General features: G+C 34.3%; 4 protein-coding genes across 4 annotated transcripts; 1 reads left to right on the forward strand and 3 right to left on the reverse strand.

Annotated features, from left to right (window-relative positions):
- Window positions 1–276: 276 nt before the first annotated feature.
- Window positions 277–14,035, forward strand: LOC143922897 (glycosyltransferase 25 family member). Its single transcript, XM_077446296.1, has 9 exons — window positions 277–533; window positions 1,186–1,417; window positions 1,491–1,606; window positions 1,676–1,902; window positions 3,095–3,404; window positions 8,818–8,892; window positions 8,970–9,027; window positions 12,468–12,595; window positions 13,061–14,035. Exons 1-9 carry the CDS (start codon window positions 340–342, stop codon window positions 13,434–13,436), a joined length of 1,716 nt encoding a protein of 571 aa, XP_077302422.1. The 5' UTR covers window positions 277–339; the 3' UTR covers window positions 13,437–14,035.
- Window positions 1,945–6,078, reverse strand: LOC143922898 (uncharacterized). Its single transcript, XM_077446297.1, has 4 exons — window positions 5,867–6,078; window positions 5,615–5,795; window positions 4,129–4,389; window positions 1,945–3,578 (listed from the first exon to the last, which is right to left on the reverse strand). The coding sequence occupies exons 1-4, from the start codon at window positions 5,986–5,988 to the stop codon at window positions 3,462–3,464; spliced, it is 681 nt and encodes a 226-aa protein (XP_077302423.1). The 5' UTR covers window positions 5,989–6,078; the 3' UTR covers window positions 1,945–3,461.
- Window positions 14,036–16,009: 1,974 nt separating the features above from the next.
- On the reverse strand, window positions 16,010–20,881 carry LOC143922050 (uncharacterized). The gene is made up of 5 exons (XM_077445327.1): window positions 20,614–20,881; window positions 19,676–19,853; window positions 19,385–19,508; window positions 16,894–17,601; window positions 16,010–16,587 (listed from the first exon to the last, which is right to left on the reverse strand). Exons 1-5 carry the CDS (start codon window positions 20,622–20,624, stop codon window positions 16,412–16,414), a joined length of 1,197 nt encoding a protein of 398 aa, XP_077301453.1. The 5' UTR covers window positions 20,625–20,881; the 3' UTR covers window positions 16,010–16,411.
- A 4,965-nt stretch (window positions 20,882–25,846) lies between these two features.
- LOC143922698 (integrator complex subunit 12-like) lies at window positions 25,847–27,175 on the reverse strand. The gene is made up of 2 exons (XM_077446031.1): window positions 26,725–27,175; window positions 25,847–26,629 (listed from the first exon to the last, which is right to left on the reverse strand). Exons 1-2 carry the CDS (start codon window positions 27,094–27,096, stop codon window positions 26,297–26,299), a joined length of 705 nt encoding a protein of 234 aa, XP_077302157.1. The 5' UTR covers window positions 27,097–27,175; the 3' UTR covers window positions 25,847–26,296.
- Between the last annotated feature and the right edge of the window lie 678 nt (window positions 27,176–27,853).

The raw sequence follows: 27,853 nt of genomic DNA on the forward strand, positions 1-27,853 counted from the left end.
TTTATATTCTATGCTGATCTTTTATTATACTAATTACTTATATTTTATATTGATATTTTAGTTATTATACTAATCGTTTAAATACAAGCCGTTTTCAATTTGAAAAAAATGGTCACCTTATTATAACATGTAACGATAAGCGATACATGATTTAATAATTGTTATTTTCGTAATTTTATGATTTTATTTAGTTGGTGAACGTCTATGGTTAATATCTATATCATTCATAAAACCTTATTTATGATTGAAAATGTTACTTGCGGCTTTGCAATGGACAATGGCCGTTTATGAGATTGCGTTACATACAGCTGGTGAGTGACGTTTCATTGTGATGACAGGATGCGGCTTCCGGGACTATTTCTTTTTTTATTGCTTTTACTATCTTCTTCCTACCTGGTCGTGACAGAAGACGATGTTGACAGATGGCCGACCATATTAATTGCAATGTTAGCTCGAAATAAGGAACACACGCTGCCTTACACTTTGAGTTTGCTTTCTAACCTAGACTATCCCAAAGACCGGATATCATTATGGTGAGCCAAGTAATTCCATTTTATTGTACTTTAAAATTTACTAATTTCAGTGTAACACCACGATGCCGTTTTTATTATCAAGTACTAAGGTCAATTTTAAAACAATTCACGTTATAAGACTTTAAAAAGTTAAAAGTTAAATTTAGTATGTATATTTTTCGATTTTGGTACTCAATTACATCGCACGATTTTACAAGACAAACTTTTTGCCCAAAATATTCCATATTTTTATAAAACTTTGTTCAATTTTAAACATGAGCAATTTGTTTAGTCGATAATTTTTAATTATTATTATTATTAACTATTTTTTTTTATTTGACTTAAAATTAAATACATATATTATAATCATAAAATTTAAAAATATACCTGAAATTTAAATGATTTTTTTGATTTATCTGTGGAATTATTAAAAAATTTAACTTATTTACCAATTTCATAAATTTTGATAAAATCATTCCATTATTAATTTTCTCTATATTTTAATAGACATTTATACAATGAATCCTATGATAAGAATAGTGCCACAGAGTCGTGTTATCAGTAGCTTTTTGTTATTATTCGAGATAAGTAACTAAAGTTGATGACCCCTTCGATTTTATTGTACATTTACATACAATTTTCATATTCATGTGTTTTTTATTTGTTTATTTAGGATTAAGAGCGATCACAATAACGATCGGACAATAGAAGTGTTAAAACTCTGGCTTAACAAAGAAGGAAATAATTATCACAATATACAAACTGAGATGGATGAAACAAGTTTAGGAAATTTTGCAGATGAAGAAAGTCTCGCTCATTGGTCCAAAAGTCGTTTTGAACATGTTATTTCATTAAGAGAAATGGCTTTAAATCACGCTAGAAACGTTTGGGCAGACTTTTTATTTGTAAGAGATTCATAAAATCAAATATTCATAAAAATCAAATGCTAGTCATATAAAACTTCTCTTACTATTTCAGATGATAGACGCTGATATCTTTATAACCCAGAGTTCCACGTTAAAAGATCTCGTTTTAAAAAATTTAAATATTGTAGCACCCATGCTAAAATCCGATGGACTATATTCAAACTTTTGGTAACACACATTCTTGCAAATCAGAATGGAAAAATATAATGAAAATTAAAACACTTTATTTTGTTCAAGGTGTGGAATGACCGAAAACTATTATTACAAAAGAACTGATGAATACAAAGATATATTAGATAGGAAAGATATTGGATGTTTTAAAGTGCCTATGATCCATTCTGCCGTCTTGATAAATTTGAGGAGACGTACAGCTGATGAATTGACTTACAATCCTAGTAAAATAAATAGCTACGACGGACCCATAGACGATATAATAGCCTTCGCTGTTTCTGCTAATAAATCTAGTACATCTATATTTTACAAATATTCATTCAAAATTTTTTTCAACAATAATGTATTCACAATGTGTATTAAGTCTACAATTACATATCATTTGACAAAAGTTTAAAGAGCTATGAATGTCACTTTGTTTCTATTTAATCACAGGATCTTTCTTGATTTTACTTAGATCTGGTATATCTATACTTGACTAATACAAAAACTTCAACTTCAACTTCAACATTTAGTAGATAAAAAAATCACGCTTTTGAGTTTTCAGAGTGAAGACTAATCAATTGTTACTAAGTTTGACCCACTGGATTCGAATATGATAATATTTTTTGTGAATTCGCTCTCGTTTATGAGATTAATACATTTTTTTGGCTTTTGCAGTGTTTAACTCAAAATCTAGTATTGCTATACTCAGAGTGAGTATTGCAATCAATAGTCAGATGTTTTTTTCCATTGATTGCGATTTTTTTATTGCTTTACAATGCCTATAATTGATTATCTAGCAAATTTTAAAGTCAAAAATATATATTTTTCCCGTAATACTATGAGCTAATTTTTCTCTTTACCACGTTTATGGTAACGCTAGTTTTCAATTTTAATATTTTTTTTCTCAACGTTCTAGTTCGAGCGGTAAATGATTTTAAATATGATAGCTAAGTTTACATAAGTTTATATTCAAGATTGTACATATTTCGAATGACCCATGAATATATCTTTAATTTTGCTTTAGTCAAATAATTAATCCATGATTTATAGTCAATGTTTATCCTATGTTTAAATAAAACATTATTCGATCAACTTCAATGCATATAGAATAGAGTGGAAACAATTATACGGTTAGTAATTTGAATTGAAAAAGAAATATTTTCTCGAAAGTATTTCTTGTGTGAAGGTCAGGTAATATCCCCAAAAATTGCATAGAACTTTGTACAGTTTGTATCCATCCTAATCTCGTTGAAACCAAACCAAGCCTAAATTTTTATTTAAAAGAGACTTTCTTGATGTCAAATAAATCTCACCTAGTTGAAAATATCCTAAAAAGAAAAGATTTTTGTAGCATAATGATATCATAGTATGCTTTTTTTACACTTATTGTTCATTATCAAATTACTAACTGTTTAAGCGTTGCCACTCCACTCTGTAATGCAACACATATGTAGTTAAATCGTTCAAAATGTAACCGAATCCAATGGTATATCATTTCAGATGTCGCTTTGAACATATGCAACGATAAGATATATGGCTATATAATGGTGCCGTTGGACAAGAAAGACTCCTTAGAAACTGACCGGGTGCAGTTGACGAACTTGAAAGTTGAATCCATATACGACGAGAGCCTCCTGACTTTGGATAGAATGTTTGATCGGTACACAAGTCTACCCACGATGGACAAGATGGGATTCGACGAAGTCTACATGATAAACCTGTTGCGTCGACCCGACAGGAAGCAGAAGATGTACATGTGTTTTGAACAGATTGGGCTGGACGTCAAGTTAATAGAGGCTGTAGATGGAAAGTAAGTTGCGACATTTGTGCAAAAGTGAAATTATTTCACACGCTCGTTTGTAATAATTTATACGAATGTTGTATCGTAATTTGTCGACTGGTTGTTTGCCCTGTATCCGTTTTGAACTTCCCGTCTGTGACAGATTGCTCGTCCCAATGCGTAGTCCATTTTCGCAGTCGCGATCTGGAATCCAATCAGTGTATGCATTTTTAGTATATACATGTAATTTAATTGATTTTAAATGTTTCCTAGTATTTTTTAGTCGGCCACATCGTTCGCTTAGCCGCCAAGATAAAATTCAACTGATTTGCAAATCTGGCAACTTCTGACAAATCTACTTCCTATTACTATTATATGATGACGTATGGATGTGAAACTTGGACATTGAACGCCAAGATGTTACTCAAAATCCAGTGCTCTCAAAGAAGTATGGAACACTGTAGACTCTGCATAACGAGAAGATATAGGAAACGGAATACGTGGGTGAGAAGTATGACAAGAGTAGTTGATATTGCGAAGTGTGAAGAGATTGAAATGGCAATGGGGAAAGGTCAACAAAAGAAGAATGTAAAATGGTGAAAGGAAGATGGTTAGACGAAATCAGGATAACGTGTGGGATGAGATGGATGAAAACAGAGAGGTATATGGTGAATGGTTGTAAATGATGATATATTGATACTTTGTATATGTATTTATGTAGATAAAGTTTATATAGTGAAAGATCTATCTTTACCTTAATCTCCTTCATTCTTTGCGAGTATATCAGAGGATTTACAATTGTCTTGGCAATCACGAAAATGTTAGTGAGCACGCACACAAAGAATGTCGTCGTTTTATCCAGACTATCAAATGCGAATTTGCAGTCATCACAAACTAGCAAAAAGTATGCGATCGCCAGCGACCATCCCATAATATAACTTCCCAGTATCATTGTCGTTGTGCGCAGCGTTTTTATATATTTTCCAATTATACACTGTTTCAATAGTCGCTGCTGCTATACATACATATATATATATTTATTTTACAGACATATTGTACATAGTTTTGCCTAATGAAACCATCCCATGTGTATGTGTATACATATGTAATTTTATAAAAAAATAACTCATTAAAAACAACATTATAGTGTCATTACTATTTCTATAACATATGACAATTTTTTTTCAGTTTTCTTTACACCTAATGTCATGAAAATATACCCAAATATGGGTTGGTTCCATTCGGCAACTATGCATGTTTTATCATACATACATATATGCAAACCAATTTTGAAGTGACGTTCAAATTATAGTTATGGATATACATAAACCATTTTATCATTTAACTTAACTCATCAGAATTTTTTGGTTTTATTTAACTTAACTCACTATGGGCCTTTAACGCTGTGTTTTTAATAAAATTACATTCAAAGGCTGTCAAAACAGCCTGTGTTTTTTTAAATCTTCCAAACTTTGTACAAAAAAAGTATTATTTAAAAGATTTGGTTTCAAACTTCCAATCAAAGATAACATACCAGTATATCTGTATACAAAATATCGATAAATAAATGTAAAAATATACATATTTCTATGGTTTAAAGTTTGACATTTTTTCCAAGAAATGGTTATCGCTAAAAATCCAGAAAAAATTTCAAATCCTCAGATATCGAAATTCACTGGTTTTTTCTCGCGTAGCATACATACTTCTCAAACTTAATTTTTCATTCTTTATAATCGTTTAATTATATTTAAAAATATAGGTTGCCTGTAATACGTTTATTCTGCTTTTCCGAGATTCTGGACAAATCGAATTAAAATAAGTGATAGCAATTTGTGAATTAAATCAAACAGAAATAGTGTTTGGAACTGAGAATTGGCTTCTTTCCGCCACTTTCAAATATAACGGCTCATATACTGAAATGTACGTATATAAATTTTATACAAAATTGAATACAGCAATCACCACAGCTTGAGAAACACTGATCTGATAATTTATATGGTTAAAGACAACTATAAAAAAGCTATATTCCAATTTTAAATTTAATTGAGAGAAAAGTTTAGTAGTTTAATATTTTTACAATTCTTTTGTGAAAAATATACGGACTCTGATAGAATTTTCGAAAAATTCGGGCGGTCCATAATGAGTTAATTGTTGAGATCACTCATATCCATTGCTATGGTTTGGTCACTCATATCATATCTTTGTGTTTTTATGTTTATTAATTGATTTATTATATATACCATTTTCTGTGAAGTATATCGACGAATTGATTTATTTCGCATTGTCAAAATATAATCGTTATGTGATGCTTGATTCTTTTTTATGGTGATAAAAATGCTGACGTATATAGCAAATATTATTAAGAACGGTCCGAAGAACAGCGATGAAAAAATCAGTCGGAATCGCATCTTACGTAGAAATCTGAAATTATCAACAATTGAATGGAAGGACGACGTTGAAAAATATGTATAGTGTCGCTGATTCGTACTCACCTGTAAGTGCACGTGGCAGTTTGAAAGCCGTCATTTTCAACGATGGTGAAGTACAGAAAGAAAAATCCGATCGGAATTGTCCATATGAGAAAAAGAATGAAGTTTGTGATGCGTCTCGACATAATCAACAAGACGTGCAATGGTTTGGTGATGCCTATGTAGTGATTCACAGCCACAAGTAATAGATGCAGCACTGTAATGATGATCCCACCCAATCTATAATCAATTATAATACATGATTTCTAATATAATTATTCTCCATCACTAAATGAAAAACATGAGGCTATGATATTTTCACTGAAATACAATAAATTTCCAAGACTAATTTTATACGGTATTAAAATATCATTTATTTGTAGTTTTGGACCATTTTGGCATTACACAATGGTCTACATAAGAAACATATCTACGTATGCGCCACAATGGTCTACATACACAAGAAAACAAGGAAAATATGCAAAATAAAAATACATACTAAAAAGAGAAAAGCAAAAGCATAAAAATATGAAAACGCTTGCCGTATTATAATAGTCGTTTCGATTCTATTGAAAATTTATTCAATTAATTAATTTTTCTATTGGTGGTTTATATAGTTTATATATGTAGGTAGTTTTTACCTTTTTTTTCATTTTAAACAATTAAATATGCTTAAAAGGCATTTAAAAAAAATACGACCGTGTGCGGATCGAACACAGGACCGACACATTTCTTTTAATTTTTTTTTATTTAATAACTTAATATGTCCTAATCAATGCGATGATATTTCATCATTTGTCTGTCTGTCACGTATGCGTTCCTATACCATTCAACCGATTGCGATGAAACTTACATGAGTTATTGTGTATATCCGCGATGGTTTCTGTAAAAAAAATCGGAAACGGGAAAACAGGAATGAGTGGCATTGCAACGCAATGATTTCAAATGTGTTCGCATCGCCACCTGCGTTGTTAGGGTAAAATAAACAAACAATTGAATAATTTCAAATGAGTTCGCCGCCTGCGTTTTTCCGACAAATTATCATTACTGTAATTTAATTTGATTATTAAGTATTAATTTGAAACTGAAACATTTACTTATGGGGAACGGGATAGGGTACGGGAATTGCATGCGTTATTTTGGCATTGCAACGCATACCGGGTTCAGTTAGTAATACTTAAAAATGAATGTGAGATAAGAAATAAAAAATATCAAATAAACAGAATACACATCCACAGCCAGCACCAGTATACAATTATATAAGAACCAGCCTTAAATACAAAACATCCTCGCGAGGCCCGAATGGAAGAGAGAAAATCAAAATTCCACTAATATAATATTATTGCATTAACCTGAAGGCTTCCAGCGCCAAAAATGGACAGATAGTGTACGATTTGATCAGAATTACAGTCGGAAGGTAGCTATTTATTATCAATCCAATGGCCACGGTCAAGGAAGAGTATGCGTCGGCAGCCGCCAAGCTCAAATTGATCTTCAGGATTGTCTTCAATGGTTTTGGTAGCCAGAATACACTGAATAGAACGCGAACGTTGATCCCCACTGAGATTGCACAGAGTGCAACCAAGGAGTACACGCCCAGCTGATAGTGCAGACGAGGAATGGATTCCGTCACTGAATTCGCTGAGACATTTGACATGTTGACAAAACTAAACTGCAAACTGATGCGATTTTCATAATTCAGCTGCTTTTATATGTATATATGTGTGTATGTATATGTTGAATGCGAGCGTAATGTGGAAATATTCCGTCGATGTTGACCCATATATGATTATTTATATTCGAGTCGTTTCACAACAAAGTGAAATAAGCTCATTTTCATTTTCAAATTTTCTATTTAAAAACATGCATTTAATATCGACACTTTATTGCGTTTAATTTTGAATAATTCCGATCCACTGATAGGGAATATGATATCGACATACATATGTATTATGCATATCCATTTAAAAATGAGTGATTTTTCAAATTTATTATGTATTAAAATATTTATAGTTAGCTGTACATGTAGATTAATTTAAAATTGAAAAATACTATGTAAATGTAAAATCTTTCCGCTATTCATATGCATTTCCATACACTTTTTTCCGATGGAAAATTTTTACGAGGCAGTTTTTTACAATGTCTATTATTAAGAGGGCTGGACACCAGCGCCTTGTCCATACAAACGTATTACACTTCTCCCTTCCTCAATTATGGCACTATAGAAATGAATTTTTAATATGCTATGGATATCCACCATTGGCATGCATCTGTGCTTTTATTTTTTTGATTAGTTTTTTTTATAGGAGCTAGGAGCCGCCAAACATCTATAAAATCGCCTCTTTTTTACACCCACGAAAAGAGTTCAGCGTGCTTATTTAACGGTCGATTTAAAAAAAAATACGCGCACAGTTGCATAGAAAATATCTTTCTCATACCGATGATGAAATTTTTTTGAAAATTAGTCCAGTTTCGGAGGAGAAAATTGGAGAATACATAACCTCGATTTTGTCGATTTAAAATACGTATTATCTGGTCGAAGCGCAACTGTCGCATTCACTCAATATATATATATTGATATATATTGTCGCATTCACTCAATATATACATATATCGAAGAAAGGAACGGCAACAAAATTAAGGTTTTGGGTGTACAGCCTTCTTAATATTTCGCTATTCGCTATAATAGAGCATCGTAACCTCTGGATACTAGCGGCACATATTGTTTACGACTCGTAGAGTTTTCAGCTACGTACATACGTATGTACTTCATCGGTAGTCGCTAGTTATTCCGTATATGCATAGGGACAAAACACTAACTAACATCGGTTTTCTCCCTCACACGCGATCTCACTCGCACGCATTAGGCCGAAGTGCTGTTCGGAGAACACATATTACAGGTTACGATGCTCTGCGCTATAAGATGAATTATTTATTTGTGTTTTATGTATTGAATTTCAATTTTATGATTTCAGAAGTTTAGACGATGCTGCTTTGGAAACTTGGGGTGTGAAATTGATGTCCAATTATTTGGATCCGTATCACAGTCGGTGAGTTAAAAGATTTTGTATCATCTCTATAGAGACGTTTTACTATTCCCAATTAAATTTTAATAAAATCATTTTAGGCCGATGACGTTAGGAGAAATCGGATGTTTTTTGAGCCACTATGTAATATGGAAAGATGTGAGTATCTTTTTTTTTAATAATCTACATAAATTCCTCATCCGACTGATACATTTTTTACTTTATCTATTTACGTAGTAACTTTATTTATTTTTTATTTATATTCCAATACCTAATTGTCAAATTTCTTTTGTATTTGAGATATGCATACGTACATATAATAAGCATTACACTTCAATCCTATAAAATCGTATTAAAAATAATAATTTTTGAGAGACAAATAATCAAACTCATTTTGAATTGAGTCATGTGTAGATATGCATGTGTTTTTCTGGGGTCTACCTCACGGGACTGAAAGTGAAAAGCCCGAAAAAGCAAATATCGGAAGGCAAAGATCGAAAATCGAAAGACCTTAAGTCGAAAGATCAAAAAAAAAGGGTGCATGGTAAACGTACTATGTACATATATATAATATATATGAGTGGCATGCGGTGAAATTATCTCTCTTTTTGTCATACAGCCTTGTTTAATGTGCGCGCGCAGGATACGGGAGGAAAAGCTTGTTCCTCTTGTTCCTGTTGTATCCTGCTCGCGCAAATTAAGTGAGTATGTACCGTTTAACATGCACCCTTTTTTTATCTTTCGACTTAAGATCTTTCGATTTTCGATATTTGCGTTTTCGGGCGTTTCACATTCGGGCCCGTGAGTTAGACCCCAAATTAATGTATTTAAAAAATAGTTTTGCAGATTATACCATTTTTCTATTCCTATTTAAATTATTTTCAATAATTCACATATGTAGTTCATGACATATATTGTATGTACATAAATATATTGTTTTGTGCATTTCTAACAAAAGACAAATTTCACCCTCAATTAACTGTTCATTGTGCGTGCAATAATACACGTTAATTCACTGAAATGAAAATTTATCCCGATGTGCAGGTAGCATCATATACATACATACAGATACAATGTATTTTTGTGGCGTTCTAGCACCTGTTTTCAATATCAAAATTGATTAATCAATATCAAAATTTTGTTGATATTGATGAATCAACCACCATAAGCAAAAAAAATAACCTTCATAGTGTAGGTTTGATGTTTTGTCTTAGTCTTCGTGTGCTTCGTCCTCTTAGAATGTTGGCAACTAGAACTCCTATATGTACTCTGTCCACTCTAAATAGTGCTCGGGTGCTGAGGTCGTACCACTGTCAAAGGTTCTTCAACCTTGATGATTTCCGCCAGTGCCAACTGTGATCTTTCCCTGGATTACTAGGTCGTATTTCTGATTCCATCACATGTACAAGATACTCTAATTTGCGCCTTTTCACGTTATTGAGCATTTCAACATGTTTACCCACCAGGGCAAGTACCTTGGCGTTGGCTCTATGTGCCATCCATGACATTCTCAGAATCCTTCAATTGTATGTCGACATCTAAGCCTGCATGACATTAGTCATGCTTCTGTCCGGTGACCGTCACCGCAGCGAAAGTCGAAAAATCGAAAATTTTCGCTTACCATGCATATATATGAAGAGCGGATAGTATATATATTATTCATATTATATATAAATGATATTGTTAAGGTAATTAAGAGGTGTAAAATACATTTGTTTGCAGATGATACATTGATATATATAATTGGAAAGAATGTTGATGTAATGTCTGAGATTTTAAATATAGAATTAAATTATGTGAATGACTGGTTGTGTGAAAATAAATTAAAGTTGAATGTGAATAAAAGAAAAATGATGTGGTTGAATGGTAAAAATAAAAATATATTGAATGAAATTAGAATCGATGATAAGTTAATTGAAAAAGTTGAAAATATAAAATACTTAGGTGTATACATAGATTCAGGACTAAATTTTAAAATGCACGCTGACTATATAATAAAAAAATGGCTAGAAAAGTTGGTGTATTATGTAGATTAAGAAATATTTTAAGTAAAAAAAGTAAAATTTTAGTGTTTAATTCAATTGTCTTGCCACATGTGGTTTGTTGTGCCACTGTGCTTAATTTGTTTAGTGGCCAAGATTTAGAAAAAATGCAAAAAATACAGAATAAAGCTATGAGAGGTATTTTGAATGCGAGTAGATTTAAGAGTATTGGAAGTATGTTAGATGAGTATTAGAATCAGTCTAAATATTAGTACATTGTCTTTTGTTTATAAGTTAGATCATAAGTTATTGCCTAAGTATTTTGATGATTATATAATAAGGAATAGAGATTAGCATAGTTTTTACACTAGAAATAAGGACAAACTAGTTGTAAGTAGAGTAAGAAAGAATAAGACGGCTGGGGGTGTTTTTCACAGGGGTGTGCTCATGTATAATGCCCTCCCTGAGTGCGTCAGGTCTTCTAAAAACATGGATGCATTCCTGCGAGGTGCGAAGAGACACCTCTGTGAGGGACAGTACATATAAGTTAATTATAAATTTTAGAGTTAAGTATAATAATTAAGATGTATTTTTAAATTAGCTTATAAATAAATATAATATATCAGTGGCGTGTGGTAAAACTCCACCTTCCATCCGTCGTACAGCTTCACTTAATTTACGCGAGCAGGATACAAGAGGAACAGGCTTTTCCTCCAGTATCCGGCCCGCGCACATTAAGCAAGGCTGTACGACAAAAAGAGAGAGAATTTACCATGCATACATTCTTTTCGATCTTTCGACTTAAGATCTTTCGATTTTCGATCTTTGCTTTCCGATATTTACTTTTCGATCTTTCGACTTTCGACGCCGTGAACCAGACCCGCTTCTGTCCCATACAGGAGGATGCTGAAAACATTATAATAGTCTAATGGCGAAAACACACCGAGTGGTACGTGATACGTGTTTTTTTTTAGATATTTTTACACGTGCGAAAAAAACAAAGCACCCCTATCCCATATACATGGTACACAATCCCAAAAATCACCCTCTGGAGTGTTTTCGGTGATATTTTATCCTTGCTTGACAGTGATCGATAACGATGAATCCCATATTTGAGGGAATTCAGGAGAAACTTGTCGGTTGCATATGGATATTCATACACGTGCGACCTTCCAAACATATGCATTCTGCACGTGCAACTACACCCGAATTTGGTTTGGGGAACACCCACTATTTACGGTCACAGCGGGAAGCCAAGGACACGTGACGCCCATACCACTCAGTGTGTTTTCGCCCTAAATCGGAGTGCTATGCTGAGATCACGCGTGCTTAGGACATTTTTAAGAATGCAGCTCTCACTTACTTAACTCTAGTGTAAATTTCCTGATTACTTTCACACGTTTCACTCAGACAGCATTCAAGATATCTGAAATGATTGACTCTCTCCATCATGTCGTTGTTAATTTTTAGAGATTAAACCTTATTATTAGTCGATTTACTGAATAGTATCCACTTTGTATGCTGTATCGAAGTATTGAAATGAATAAAAAGCTTAATAATATGTAAACGTGTGAATATTATACATGGAATACTAAAACAAACCTTTACTATCTTCAGGTCGTAGATGCTAATCACGCAGAGGTAATGGTTCTGGAAGACGACATACGCTTTGAACCGTACTTTAGACTAAAGCTGCAACGTGTGCGGGAACAAATCCAACACAACAACATAGAATGGGATCTAATGTATGTAATACCAATACAATTACTCTTATATATGAAGGTCATATATCCTAAATAAGAATCGTTTGCATATGTATATTTATTAACAATCCAAATGTTTTGAAACGTCGTCAATTAGCTCCAAGCTTTTGTGTGCCTACGATGTTTTTAATCAACATTTCATTCACTGTATCTAATGCCAATTCTGCAACTGATTATCTACTCAAAAATAACCAAAGTTTCAACATGAGAATTTATGACAGTCTGTACAGTCCGGATCTGTCGCCGTCCAACTTTTATATCTTCTTGAAATTAAAGGAAAATCAACTAGTTTTATGTTGACAAATAGTTAGTGATATATTTTCATTGTAAAAATAAGGTTTTTTTTATCAGTTTAAAAGAAAGCGATACTTACTTTAAAAAAAATGACCTTCGTATTAGACATAGTAGAAGATTTAACATATTAACGAGAAATTATTTTAATTACAGTTACATAGGTCGGAAACGATTACAGGATGAAGACGAGCCAAATGTTTCGCCTTCCTTAGTCAAAGCTGGCTACTCTTACTGGACTTTAGCATATTTGCTCAGCAATAGAGGAGCTCGTAAGTTGTTGGACGCCGAACCACTCTCGAATTTGTTGCCCGTTGACGAATATCTGCCGATCATGTTCGACAGGCATCCCGAATCGTCATGGAGTGAACATTTTCCCCATAGAGATTTAATAGGGCTGTCAGTATCGCCATTGTTGGTTTACCCGACGCATTACACAGGTGAAGACGGATATATAAGCGACACCGAAGACTCCGTTCAGGTGTCGCCGACGTCGTTCCCCATCGTTCTGAACGAAAAGGAAGATCTGTGAGACGTTCATCGTACTCGTTACCTATTAAATTAATTTTATTGTATTCCATTTATGTGCCATTATTATACCAAAGATTTTTACAAAAAAAAAAAACTATTAATTATAAGAAATCTATTTTTGATACATGTTTTGTACTGCATATGTACATACATACATAATTGAAATATTGTGCCATATTATAGTTAATAAATATTTTATTAGGTTGTAACAATGTTGAATTAAATTGTTACGTTCCATTTAAATGCATTTACATGTTAAATTTTTATGAATATTATTATGAAATAAACTTTTTTATACCTTTACTATTAATTGTATTATTTTTTAATGGATTGATTGGGTAGTGTACATATTTTTGTTAAATAATCTATTTTATTTAGATGTAAGCCCCCCCCATTTATCTCTTTAAACCTCTGATTGCTGACGTCTTTTCTGTTGAAAACCCACCATGCTGAAAATTTTGCACTAGAATTATTTAAAAATCCAATAAAAAGCAGGTATAAAAATTGTAGTTAATCCAAATAAACCCTAGATAACTACAGCCGAGGATTTCGAGTTTTGTAATGGTGTGTTTAGACTCTCTAGTATATACATATATCTTGAAACAATATAAAATAAACAAAATTCAATTAATGAATGTATTTTTCCAAAACTAGTTCCATCTTCTTCATTGTTGTTGAAATGTAATACTCAGCAGTTAGGGATTTCCATCGGGAAATTCTATGGTTATAAATTCAGAAATTCCTGTGTAAACCAGTCTTTATAAACGTCGACAAATGAATGACATGGATTACATGACCCATGTTTAATGCATTTTTACTTTATCTATGTACATAGTAACAATATATGAAGTTTTGTGATCACGTGAAAATTCAAACTCGAGATTTTGACTGATTTGAACTCAGAATCGATCACTGATCACGTGTTCATGATCTAGAAAAAAATGTGTGTGTGTGTCTGTGTATTTTGGTGATTTTTTGAACACCATTAGTCCTATCGAACTGAAACTTAGTATCGGTTCCTGAAATTTTTATCGATACGACGTAAAATTTTTTTCAAATTTTTAAGTTGACCGGAAATGGTACCTCCCCTTATAGGTGTCCTCTTTTTTCAATGCTACCTGGGGAGGCTTAGCGGGTATTATTCTTGTTTACTTTGTATATCCTTAAAGTACAACGCCTATCGGCATTTTTCAGGCTCATGGGACTTGTTGGCAAAACGCCGATCGGCGTTGGTCAGCATTCAAAGGGTTAAGCAACCTCATCCAACTAATCCCACACATTTTCCCTACTTCTACAATCCATCTCACTCATCATCATCATCACTCTCTTAGGTACCATTCCAGCATTTCTGTAGCTGGTCAACCCATCCAGTGCCATTTCAACCTCTTCATTCACTTCACCATGTCATATCTCTCACCCATCTTTAATCGCTATACTAAGCGTAAAACATATCGTACAACATGCTCGAACCCGGGTTACCATTCTACGAGTTGCCAACGATTCGCCCATGTTGGTGCATCACATTTTTCTTCCTTCCCGGCCGCCACAATAAACACTTGTGTATAAACCACACCGTCACTCCTTTCACCACCATATCTGGTGACCCCTACAACGCAGCTTTCAATAGTCTTTCGGCATATCATCAACCATCAACCCAGGCCTAAGACTCACTGTTCAAGCTTGGACTACCCCTCACGACAGTCGGTCCCGAATCTGTCGTCCACCTCGAGCAGAACTTAGTACCAGATTCGGGGCAGCACCACACACACCAAAGCAGATGGCCCATGATATTGTAACATTATTTATTTTTTGTATTGTTATCACTAGGTGGTGAGTACTGCGAGGACCCTACGGCATGTTCGAACCTGGGTTACCATCCTAAAAGTTGGCACTGATTCGACTATGTTGGGGCATCCCACTGTATTTCATAAAAACAGCGCGCATAAACCATCATAGTTTCACTCTTTTCGCTCCCATAATATCATATTTCTCGTTACATGTGTACATTCAATGCTTTAGTTTCAAATTCAAACATTGCTAAAAAAAACTTTTTCTTCAAATAGTTATTTTTTTTTTTTAAATATAAAACTGCATTTGTTCACTCAAAATTGTTGAATATTAATATTTATACCACGGTATATTTTACTACCAGAATTGTATTGTAGCGTGGGAAAGAGGAGCCGCCAGTTAATTGCATTCAGGGGTTATACGCCGCTTAAAGTGCATTCGGAAGTGGACAATGAAGAAACTCGGATTAGGCCGAGAGGAATCTCCCGCTAGTTCCCAGAATCCAGACGAAAGCGTGAGACTGTACGTGTCTAAGACCGTGAGACTGTACGCGCCTAAACAATGGAGAAATATACAGGTCATGGAAGCTGTAGTGAGCGACCTGCCCTTTATAAGGAGGTACTTAGGCCATATCAGATCATTCTTGAACGAGCGCTGGCTGCGCGCGGACTTCCTTAATCACCCAATAAATGCTGTGAAGAGACTTACCTTTCATTTGCATCCTCCACCCACCCCTACGCAACAGTATTATATACAAAATAATTGAGATAAATTAAATAACAAAGTTATCACAAACAAATATCATATTATTTATTTGAAACTTTCTTATTAATACATAAAACAAAATATGTTAATAATACGTATCTAGTAACAAATTTTTCAATTATTAAATTCATCTTCGTACCCGCGTGCATGTGAATATTCACTAACACGTTCCGTTTCTTTTTTTTCCCTTGGAATCGTAAAAAAGAGAAGCGGCATATGACTTTGAAAACATGATTGGTCGACAAAAACAACGAATTTTTTTCAAAAAAATTGATTAAACTTTAAATTATTAATTCCGTTGATCCCAATCACGATATTTTACCGAGGGCACAATTATCTATGTGCACACAAGCCACTAATGTAAACATAAAGAAAGTATATAAAATACTCAGCACTGTCTCAATATTCATTTTTCATATCATATTACATCCTTCTATGAGTTTTTAAGTGACTTTTCAGTGTACACTTTTGTACGAAAGCCTTTCCACAATAATCGCATTTGTGTGATCGGATATTAGCGTGAATTTTCAAATGTTCCGTGAGCGTTTTCTTTCTGGCATAAGATTTCCTGCATACCTTGCATTCGAAATTCCTCTCGCCTGAAAAATTACACTCTATTAAAGCAACAGCAAATATGTAGATAACGCTGAGCTGACTGACGTATTTTATAAAAATCTCATATCAAAGCGAAAACGTATCGTACACACAAAGAAGAGAGTGTTTATGGACATTGTTAATTAATTGGTCAATAAAATATTAAAATAATGATTTGTATCCCAATGACGAGATTAGATTATATTCGAATCGTTGATTGGCCAGTGGCTAAGAAAAATTGAGGAATGCGTAAGTCAGCTTGACGTATAATCTCAAATTCCAAATTATATGTATGTAAGATCGGTCAATACTTGAATGTGATAATGTGTGCATTTTCAATTCGCTGCTTGAGAAAAACATTTTGTCGCATTCGGTGCACGCGAAATTCTTCGACTTGTCGTGGTCCCGTCTGATGTGGATGGAGAGCCGCGAGGATCTGTAGTATGTCTTGCCGCACGTTGGGCAAATGTAATTTCTGTACGGCTGGTCGTGTACTTTCGTCAGGTGCATGTTCCTGCCAACATAGTCGCTGAACCTCTCCGGACATATGGTGCAGCAATAAGTCTTTATGCCCTTGTGGGCTCTCCGGACGTGCTGATTCAGACTGCCGCTGTTCGCGTATGACTTCTGGCACAACTTGCACGCCACCCGTTTGTCCGCGTGGGTCACCATGTGTTTGGCGAGACCGTCTTTGTTCAGACATGAACGGCCGCAAACGTGACAAAGAAACTCGGACAGGTCCTTTGCCTTTTTGTATTGGGAAGTCGACGATTGTGACTTTGGAACTTCAACATCATCTGTCTTTATTTTAGTGTAGGAATCTTTCTTGCCTGCATTGCTTGAATCGTTAAACTTCGATTCATTATAATTTGGATCGAAATCTATTTCGAAGGTTTTTACATCCTCTCCACTTGAAGAATAGTCATCGTCGTCGTCATCGTCGTTTTTTTCATTTTTTTTCGATTGAAAATTGGTAAACGGATAATTTACGCTATCAATCAATTTCTTACTTGTATTGACTAAAATGATAAATAAATATTTAATTTCATGACACATACTACGTTTATCAATTAGACCAGCGTTTCCCAAACTATTTTTTCCGCGACCCTATTATTTTAACCATTTGCCTGCGGCAGTAAATATAGCGAACAAGCCCTGTACGCGGCACCTTTTTCGCGAATTTGGCAATCAAGTTTTCGACCTTAAATACAGATTTTAATATTTACTCAAGTAACCAGATATTTTAATTAATACATAAAGTATTATTTCAAACAATAAAATACATAATATATCTCGTAGTTTTAGATTAATTGTCAAATAATCATTCTTCATAATTGTATGAAGACGTGACGTCACATAAACGAGGTTTCAGTATGGTTCCACAAAAAACTAATTTTTACTGGTATATATTCATTTTAAGCAAATTGAATAGACGGCATTCAACTCTTAGTAATATATTCAACCAATTTTGAACCTTAAAACAGTTGAAATAGGCGCATATAAGGCTCAAAATCCCATGCAAAGTTCAGAAATTGTATGGAAGACAGCCGTGCTACAGACTTGTCGCCCAAAGCTTCCATAGAAGACGGCCGCGGGCAATCGGTTAATATTTCTCTTTCGTGACTCAATAAATTTGTTATCGCCTATACTTCCGGCCTGTTACATTACAAAAGATTTTACTCTGAACCTATAAAGAAATCAAATGTATCAATAATTTATTAATGAGAGGTGTGCTGTTGTTTATTTTAGGAAATTGGCGACCCGGCATTTTGCTTTTTGCGATCCAGTACCGGGTCGCGACCCATCATTTGGGAAACGCTGCATTAGACCATCGAATATGAGTCAGTTCCATTAGTATAAGAGTATAAACCAGGGCTATGGTCGGAGTCGGAGTCGTAAAAATTAATAGTATTAATAATCCCTTCGGGTATTGTTAACGGTTAATACCTTAAGGTATGCGTCAACTAGGATAAATGGATTATTCCACAAAAAGCGATCTCGCGCAAGTCACTAAAATCTCGATCACGGAACATCTGGAACTCGAGTTCTCGTTAGTGCAATATTTCGATTGATAGTTTTTGGGTGCCAGATGTTCCGTGAACGAGATTTTAGTGACTAAAATCACCAAACCGTCAACTAGAGTCTAATTTTATTAAAGTATTTCGACTAATAAATTGAAATTTAATAATTTCTTTAAAAAATCATGAATTTAAATTACATTATAAACAAAATCCTCGAATTGCATACATCTTGATGTGTTTTGGGCCAAAACCGATGTTTCCTCTATCTGATAATTTTTTTAATAAATTGATTTGTTTGTGTATGAAATTCATTTAGTGATTTTTTCAATTCCTTTAATTTTTTAAATTTTAAAAATCGCTATTATTTTTATTACTAACAATTTCATACGTTGTCAATCTTACTAAAATCTTTCAATGAGTAAGAGTCGGAGTTTGGAGTTGCGAGTCAGAGTTTGGAGTTGCGAGTCAGAGTTTGGAGACGGAGTCTATTCATAAAATAAATCCGGAGTCGGTAAATTTTGATCCGACTCCACAGCCCTGGTATAAATAAACACACCTTTGTATTATATTATATTTACACAAATAACTAGACAGACTCAATTTGGATAGCCGAAATTTAGAGAGAGCACAATAATTAACAGACTAAAAAAAAAACGGAAATAAACGTATGCCCAAAATGGCACTCTTTTACTAATCAATGGTCTTTACTTTGAATTTTTAATTCCAACTACTGTGATCTCTTATATGTACATATATGATTATACTTATCAATGATATTCACCAGGTGTAAAATGTTTTTTCAAACACATATTTGCCAATTCGACATTTTCTCTAAATTTGCAAGCACTTTTCAAGCCTTTGATACATTCGTTGCATATTTTAAGCTCGGCAGTTCCTTTAACCATCTTGAAATCAAATAAAATACGGTTCATATACAAACAATATTAATAATTAAGAACGCTACGGCAAATAGATTACATGAATACATATATACACACAATCATAGCAATTAGCAATGTTTACCGCAGTTATCGCGCCATACTTACAATGTAATTCGATTTAAGTAAAATACCTTTATGTTGAAACAAGCTATCAACATATCAGAATAGTTTTCATGTCGTCCATTGTCAAAGTGGTTTTTGTGTATGCTTTTCAGTTGTTGTTGGCCATTGCAAAAAACACATGTCTTGAATAGAAAATTGATCAGTGCGTTTTCATTCATGTCAATCGGTGGAATTTCTAATTTCGCCCTACAACAGACAAGTAAATAAATAGTTGATAAATAGTTAATGTAAATTAATCGAAACACGTCTTCGGTGCTTTTTCTGTTCACTACTAATTGGTAGAAATAAAATACATATATTTTCCCTTAATTAATTCAACTGATCAATAACTATACGCTGACTAATTATGTACTGTAGCACATGCTCGATGCCTTTTAGCAATATTTTGCTTAAAATGTATATACGTACATGTCTTTAAGTAATTGTCAATTTTGATTCCGTAACAACTAGAAGAACATAAAAATCAGGAATCAAACACTTTATACATTGGCTTTAAAATTAAGCCGTATGTTGTGAGAAAATATATGTAAGTTCAAACATGCAAATAAATAGTCAAAAGCAAATATAGCGATACAATTTGAATAAAAATTATTTTTGAAATAGACGTCAATTTTTGAATGATTTGTTGAATGAACTTCCTCGATGGCTCATTTGATTTTATTTTGTAAGTAATTTTTACGGTTACACTGAAGGTAAATTTTGTCTGTTCTAGTTGATTGTTAATTAAATGTAATTTGATCTAGGTAAAATTTCACATGAGAATTTAAAAATGATGGTTGCTCTTTGGATTTTCAGCTTTTATTTCTTAAGATTGTATTTATATAAGAAAACTATTACAAAAAAAATCCCACAGTCGAGAATATTTGTATTTCAATTCTCACATATGAAAAAAATAAAAAATTTAGATATGGTAAAAACAGGAATAGTTTGAATATGAGCCGCTCACATTGTTATCATTATGCGATGGAAAAGGTGTATTCCTTTTATTTTTTCCCTTTCCTGTTAGAATTGATATGTTAATTGTGAAATGTCAATGACTGTTGAGACTGTTCTACCAAGCCAACTAGTGCAATGGTATATAAATGGAAACGCTGTGGAAATTTAGAAATGGTTTAAATACACATTAGGAATTTTTGGAAGCTATTAACAAACAACGTTATTGACATAGCGAAATGACAGCCGCGACGCAGTAGTTCATGGTAGCCAACGGCGATAGAAAAATATTTGGATACAAATAATACAATATTGATATTAAGTTTTTGTGTTGACATTAGTTAAAACTACTACAAATACGCAGGGCGCCCAAGTGCCATTGCCGGCATAAAAAAATACATCGAAATATAACAGGGTTCTTATTTTTTTTGTATTAAAATTGAAGTAGTTAACAATCTATCAAACATTCCCTTTCTGCTACTTCTTTTCAATCGATTCCCTCATTCCGGAGGATCGTGACCTTCATTAGCCCTCCGATGAAGAGTGATCATGGAAGGTTTCTTGAGAGAATACTGCAGTTGATTACAACGATTCCTATTAATTTCTTATAATTGATAATGCTAATATGCCTTGTATGAATCGCTCTCAGTCTCCAAAAATGTTGCTACAAAAACTCTGCGCGGCAGAGTTTGTTCATTGTTTGCTAAACTTCGTCTCCCTCTCTCTTGTCTCTCTTCTGATTTTCCGTCTCTCTCTCTTCGATGACTCGCTTTTAGACGATACTTTTGTTAACAATGACCATTCTATGGATTCTACTTCTATGCTTGTAAGGAAAACATTATGGAATTTGCTTTTCCTACTATAATTAATAAAAATATATTTGTGATTAGTCTGATTCCTCGATGATTTTCATTTCTCGAGAAATTTTGATGAATGAAAAAATGTATGTATGTAATAATATTACATTACATGTAATGTTGCAGATAGCTTTGAATATGTTGGACTGCTAATTGACAACTCACCATATTATATTTTGATTGGCATTAGTTTGGAATTTTCAATAGTGAAATATTAAGCGGCAACTCACCACAATTACATTTTTTAGCGTGGCGTTCTCCCAGCCGGTTCGGTGATTTCTGGTCACAAATTACTCGTCGCAAAGTCACTAAAATCTCTATAACGGAACATCTGGCAGCCGAAAAGTCCATCATACTAACGATAACTATCATAGTAACGAGAACTTGAGTGTCAAATATTGTGTATTCGCGGTTTTCATGGCAAAAATTGTCTTTGTGACCACCCTAATGTGACGAATAGTCCAATTACCCTCCCAGCCATCCCATCAGTTGGTAACAGTAGCCAGTGTTTCGGGTGGCCACACTCAGGCCGAGAGTTTTTACCGCGAAAAGCAGGAGACGAGAGCTTCTCGTGCATTCGCACTTCGGTTGTCATGGGGCATAGGCGTGCCCCCCCCCCCCCTCTATCTCTCTAAAGCCGTCTACATCGCAGACGCGCCAAGAGATCAGCCATTTTGGAGAACCGCGGGACGGTTGAGTTCATCATAACTCCCTCCCCGAGTTCCATGCGCTCCGAAAGCCCCTAGAAGCGTCACCCGCTGGAAGACAGACCAGGTGACCCGAGAGCCAGCTTCACAACAGCTGCGCTGCATCTATAGACGAGACGAAGACTTCTAATCAGGAACTTCACGACAACGACGAGACATCTCAGGTCAGTCAATTCGTTCCCTTTGACCCCCACCACGGAAAAAACGCACCTGGAAGAACGGATAACGTATTCCTTTCCGCCACCTGCTCCCCAACGCGAGATCAGTGTAAGCGCGCGAAAATCTGATCGTCACAATTTTAATTTTTAATGCTTATTTAATTTTTAAAGAAACTCGTAAATGAGCTCGTATGTATATCTGACTTGCATCTTGCTGCTTTATATGAACAATATAAAAAATATATATTTTTTTGGATTATTGAAAAAAAAGTTTTTAAAATTGGATAGTGTAACAGAAAACCATTAACAATTATTTGCCATTCGAATACTTTCTATCTAACAAGAAAGTATGCATATTTTGAAAACACTTAAATTTACCATTTCATCATCATAAGATCGATCCCATCTAATTCTAATACAATGGATAGACATATGAATGTACATAGTGATGTATCATGCATGTGCGAAGCTCTAGACATAATAGAAATTTGTACGCCCCTTGCCAGCGAAAGCTAATTCAAATATACTAATAATTATAGGTTCGAGCTGATGAAACTGGGGACCTTACGAATTGCCATCTACAAATTGGCACCGATTCGACCTTGTTGGTGCATCCACTTTACTTCCTTCCCGACCGTCACAGTAAAGATCGTGCCCCCAAGCTTTGCCTCCACAAAACCAGTCGCCTCTTATCACAGCCAATGTGCAATTTGTCGTGCACGTGCTATATTTCCCCGCCAGTTTACAGCGCCACAGAAGTGTAGCGGTCGCTTTTGTAACCAATATGTACTCGCCAATAGTGACTGTAATATGTACTGCATGCTCCCGTTTTTTCATACAAAAACCGGTTTGCACCTGGTTTTTGCCCTTTGACTAAGATGACCATTCGTACTGATTTTACCAGGACAGTACTGGTTTTTTGGGTATCTGTCCTGGTCGTGAGATTTATAATCGATGGGAAGATTTTTCATTTCAGTTACCTCAAAAGATCGAGCTTTCTTTCTTCGCGCATTCGTTACTTCTTCGCTGATCAAAAGCGACTGAAAGACTTTTGAGTGATTCAATTATTTATTTCGATTCAATCGAAACTGCCAATTCTCGTCTCAAAGAAAGCCACGCGCCAGACTGGGAGGTCGAAAAATGGTAAAAAAAAAATTATCACCAAAATTTATGAGGCCTCGGGACAAAGCTGGCTGCATATCTAAGTTTCCCATCCGAATTGACGTAATTACTAGTACTCGCCACCGGTGTCGCGTCGATAGCTCACACACACACTCACACAAACAGACATAATGTTTACGTTTTTACATTTGACATTTGACGTGTGTCCATTCATACCGCGACATATATAATCCATTCATGAGTCAGTCAGTCAGTCACTTTTCTTCGAAGCCGCTGATATAGCTGAACGCATATCTAACATCTACTGCCCCTCCTCTATCGTGTCCATCTTTTCTAAAGAATACAAACATAACCCCCTGGGTTCCACATCAGATGACGGTTTATCCATAAAGCTTTTTGCCGGGATGGATTTCATTGTATGCTGGTCTAACAAATTCAAGGTGGATCGTTTCCACTTCATCTTTAATATGGACGGTATCTAAAAGTGAATTCGTCATTTTATAATGAACTTGTTACATCTCATCTACATAAATAAATCGTCGGTAACATTATTTGTTTATCTTTGTTACATTGTAAAACATTTTGTATATGTCATCTATATATTATAATATATATTCAATTGTAAATAGGTTTTTGAGCTCTTTCTCCTTTTTGTTGATGAAACTGGATGATGATATACACATAGTGCTGGATCTGCTTGGATCTCGAGTTGTACTCGTACGTGCTGCTAGTTCTGCGTCACGGACTTGCGATGTCACCGTCACAGGTTGCACCGTTTCCTTTGAAGATTCTATGGTAGATCTGCTCTCTCTGCATACTGTGAATTGGCTCTGCACACTGTCTGCTTTCTTGTCAGTTGTCCAGTTAGACGTCGGAAGTCTCCGCTTAGAAGATTCTGGTAGTTGGATTTTTCGCTAGATTCGAAAGGATGCAAATCCACCTGGTCCACTTCGAAGTTGTCTATACAACGGTTGTTCCTTCGTTTTAGTAGTGATGTCCAGTTGTTCAGCTATATCCGCACCCGCTGCCACCAATTTTTATGTTACGGGGACAACTAGGAGATGGTGTAGAATATTATACATAGTCACAGATTTTGTCATATGATTATATTCTTTAATTAGCAGTAAATATAAACGAGATTAATGTACAAGTTTGTATTACAAGTTACTAGTCTCGAAGCGCTAGTTAGGCAGTTTAATCACAATAGTGCCTTGTGAGACTCTGTTTGATCGCAAGTAACTATGTAGTAATCACAAGTTACTAGTCGGCAGTTTAATCACAAGACTGTTTGATCGCAAGTGATCAGTTAGAGTGTTTGATCGCAAGTGAGGTTCAATAGATCTAACATGAGCATGATAAGTTTTAACCAATCACAGAATGTTGGTAAATAACAAAGTGATTAAGATACAGAGCAACATCCATGTGTAAGACAGTTTTAATATTTGATTTATGTATCCTTTGAGAGTATCGAGACATTAATGAGTAGAAACACAATTTATCATAGAGATAAATAGTGATAATAATATTTTAGGGTTTACACGTATCGTGGGACAAAATGCAGCTATAGCAATAAAGATAACATCATAAGTAGTTAAAAATGAAACGGATGTTCAAACTTAAGGTTAAAGGGTATTATACATAAGTATATACATAGGTTGTAAGATCGTACCACATAACAATATAATACTATGATTACTAACCAAATAAAATTAAATTGTAAAATAGAAAATGATCAGTAGATCAGTAGATATTAAAATATGTAGATATAAGATGTATTGTGAACATAATTTCGTAATAATAAAAAGCATTTAAAAATCAAACCAAATAATATATATTCAAGAATATGTTTATGTATAATGTGTTGAAAACATAATAAATCATCGTATTTACTGTGCATAAAAGGTTTTTTTTTAATTTTGTCCCTGTAATTTAGATTTAGGTACATATATATTTTAGAATTTTTATGTTATGCATTTCAAAGCAGCAAAATCGTAAACTTTGTGTTTGTTTTTAACAATACGGATAATCGTGGTTCTATTGTACATACATATTACTTACTTATCAATACATTGGTAATTTAATCGGTGATAGTCAGCAACTCAAAACAATATCACTTGTACTATTCCATATTTTTCACTTCTCATATTCAACAATTACTCAATTTACTCATATTCAACAATTAGCAATGTTTTATATATAAACGAAACATGAAAATATAGGTCTGGTGCATGGATCTTATCTCAAAGCTACGAACTGAATTGCTCCCGATGAAATATAAGCGATCAGGCTCGACGGCTGCAGTTTTTGACAGATTAGTGCATGCATGTGGAGGCACCGAGGAGTAGTTACGAAATCCCTCAGAAGCGTGGAACACACAATAAATAACAATAAGCACAATACATCAATTTGAAATTCAAATATTTTACTTTATTAAGGACATATTGTTACAATAAATATTACATCAATTTTGAGATTAGAATATTTGATATTATTCAGAATATAACATTACAATAAATAATAGTTAGCACAATACATCAATTTGAGATTCAAATATTTCATTTTAGTAAGGACATATTGTTACATTAAATATTACATCAATTTTGAGATTAAATTATTTATTTTAAACATTTAGTAAATTTCACAAATAAACTTATTTAATTTTTGATATTTTTTTTTTTTTTTTAGATAATTTGAAACATTCAATTAAATTAAATCTAAAGAATGTAGTATTTCAGAGCTACCCTTTCTTGTTACATTTCACAATTTTCTCAACATACCGAATATACCACCAAGAGGCCAAATGTAACATTACGATTATACAAGTTGAACGTTAAACAAAAATTGCAATGTGTTTATTTTTTATTCTTTCGCTTATTTTCACGATGCTTGTTCGACTTCTTTTTGACAATCTGAAGCCGCTGATCGCCCGATATGATGTTTTTAGTCGGTGTTACAACCTTGGGAGGAGTAGGCAGCTCGTCCAACGGGATTTGAGGCGGGGGGCTCACGGAATTGGCTTTTTCCGGAGACATCGAACCGCTGGCAGTCGACGACGAAGGACATTCGATCACCATCAGCGGAGAATTAATGCTGCTCGCATTGTCGAAGTCTAGAGCGTCGAGACAAGTCATACACTGCCAGCCAGATTCTGCATCGGTCTCGCTTATAATTGGACTGTGACACTCCTAGAAAAGTCAAAGGTTGAGTTTCTTTTGTCATGAGATTTAATCAGATGTTTTTACATATATATATTATATTATATATATACATATATACATACCTGGTGATAGAGTTTATGGCAGAAATCGCATTCTACAAGCTTGCTGCCTTCTTGTATGGCTAGATGGCGACAGACAGCACAGGTGAGCTCCAATTCCAGCAACTCCAGGGAAATCTCATCACAATCACGTTCACGTTCCCTTTCCATTTCCCGATCCATTTCCTTATCTTTCTCCTTTTCGCGTTCCTTTTCCTTCTCTCGCCCTATATCCAAATATTTCTTCGGCAAGACGTTGGCCATGGTGCGCGATGGATCAATTTTAGCGATCAGCTCATCTAAAGCTGAACGCAATTGGTCGGTAGAATCGCTGCTCGAAGAGTGCAGCAATCGCAGAGCTTCGCAGATGGTGGGGTCCAGCTTTAAAGCACACATCGTGACGTCGTAGACTGACAAGCTGTGGCTGACGAGAAACCGACAGTGAAAAAGTTCTGTGTTGCTAGCCGATAAAATATTAACTGAAGGCCAAATGTTTTAATCAATACTTCAGTGACCCATATAATGGTCGACTACTGCATGACTTGTACAAAAACCAACTGTTGCTCTTTATTGCGAATCATCACTAGACACGATGTCAATTAATCTCACTGCTATTTTATTTAAGACACAACAAAGCAACAGGTGTTTTTCTACAAAATATATTATTTATTTATGAGAATACATGGGGAAGACGGCGGAAGCCGATAGGTCCACGGGGCCTAATCGCTTAGTATAGATAATGAGATAAAACATTAATATGGTAAAAGACAAAAAAAGTAAACACTATAAAGGATATGACTAGAGATGATAAAAAACCAGGACCTCTGGAAAAAAAACCGTTTTTAAAAAAACTGTATTTAAAATACAGTTTTTTACATAAAACTGTATTTTTTAATTGAGAATGGGGTCGTCCACACACAATATAACGATATTGAAAATAATTTATTACTTTGGATGAAAAAATAAACTCTTTATATCCACGATTTCGAATTCCGAGATCGACATATTTGCCACTTGCATTTCGAACAAACGACAATAACTAATATCCAACTCAAATACAAATTGGACATTTAAAGTACTGCCACTACACGAAAACGTTTAGATTCATTCAAGTTGTAGGAATATAGTACAACTTTTACTATACGAAACTAGG

This window comes from Arctopsyche grandis, chromosome 2, assembly GCF_051622035.1.
Source record: "Arctopsyche grandis isolate Sample6627 chromosome 2, ASM5162203v2, whole genome shotgun sequence".
Classification (NCBI taxonomy): domain Eukaryota; kingdom Metazoa; phylum Arthropoda; class Insecta; order Trichoptera; family Hydropsychidae; genus Arctopsyche; species Arctopsyche grandis.

Bases quoted from the DNA above. Each gene is read 5' to 3' on its own strand.
- LOC143922897 (XM_077446296.1), top strand. From the start codon at position 340: ATGCGGCTTCCGGGACTATTTCTTTTTTTATTGCTTTTACTATCTTCT. The intron at 3,405-8,817 runs GTAAGTTGCGAC...TTATGATTTCAG, and splicing joins ATAGAGGCTGTAGATGGAAA to AAGTTTAGACGATGCTGCTT. The intron at 12,596-13,060 runs GTATGTAATACC...TTTTAATTACAG, and splicing joins AACATAGAATGGGATCTAAT to TTACATAGGTCGGAAACGAT.
- LOC143922898 (XM_077446297.1), bottom strand. From the start codon at position 5,988: ATGTCGAGACGCATCACAAACTTCATTCTTTTTCTCATATGGACAATT. The intron at 4,390-5,614 runs GTATATATAATA...ATGTATGTATAG, and splicing joins GATATACTTCACAGAAAATG to CAGCAGCGACTATTGAAACA. The intron at 3,579-4,128 runs GTAAAGATAGAT...ATTGGATTCCAG, and splicing joins AAAGAATGAAGGAGATTAAG to ATCGCGACTGCGAAAATGGA.
- LOC143922050 (XM_077445327.1), bottom strand. The intron at 17,602-19,384 runs GTGAATATCATT...TTATCATTTTAG, and splicing joins GAAAAAACATTTTACACCTG to TCAATACAAGTAAGAAATTG. The intron at 16,588-16,893 runs GTATTGACCGAT...GTAATTTTTCAG, and splicing joins GCACACATTATCACATTCAA to GCGAGAGGAATTTCGAATGC.
- LOC143922698 (XM_077446031.1), bottom strand. From the start codon at position 27,096: ATGTGTGCTTTAAAGCTGGACCCCACCATCTGCGAAGCTCTGCGATTG. The intron at 26,630-26,724 runs GTATGTATATAT...TGACTTTTCTAG, and splicing joins GCCATAAACTCTATCACCAG to GAGTGTCACAGTCCAATTAT.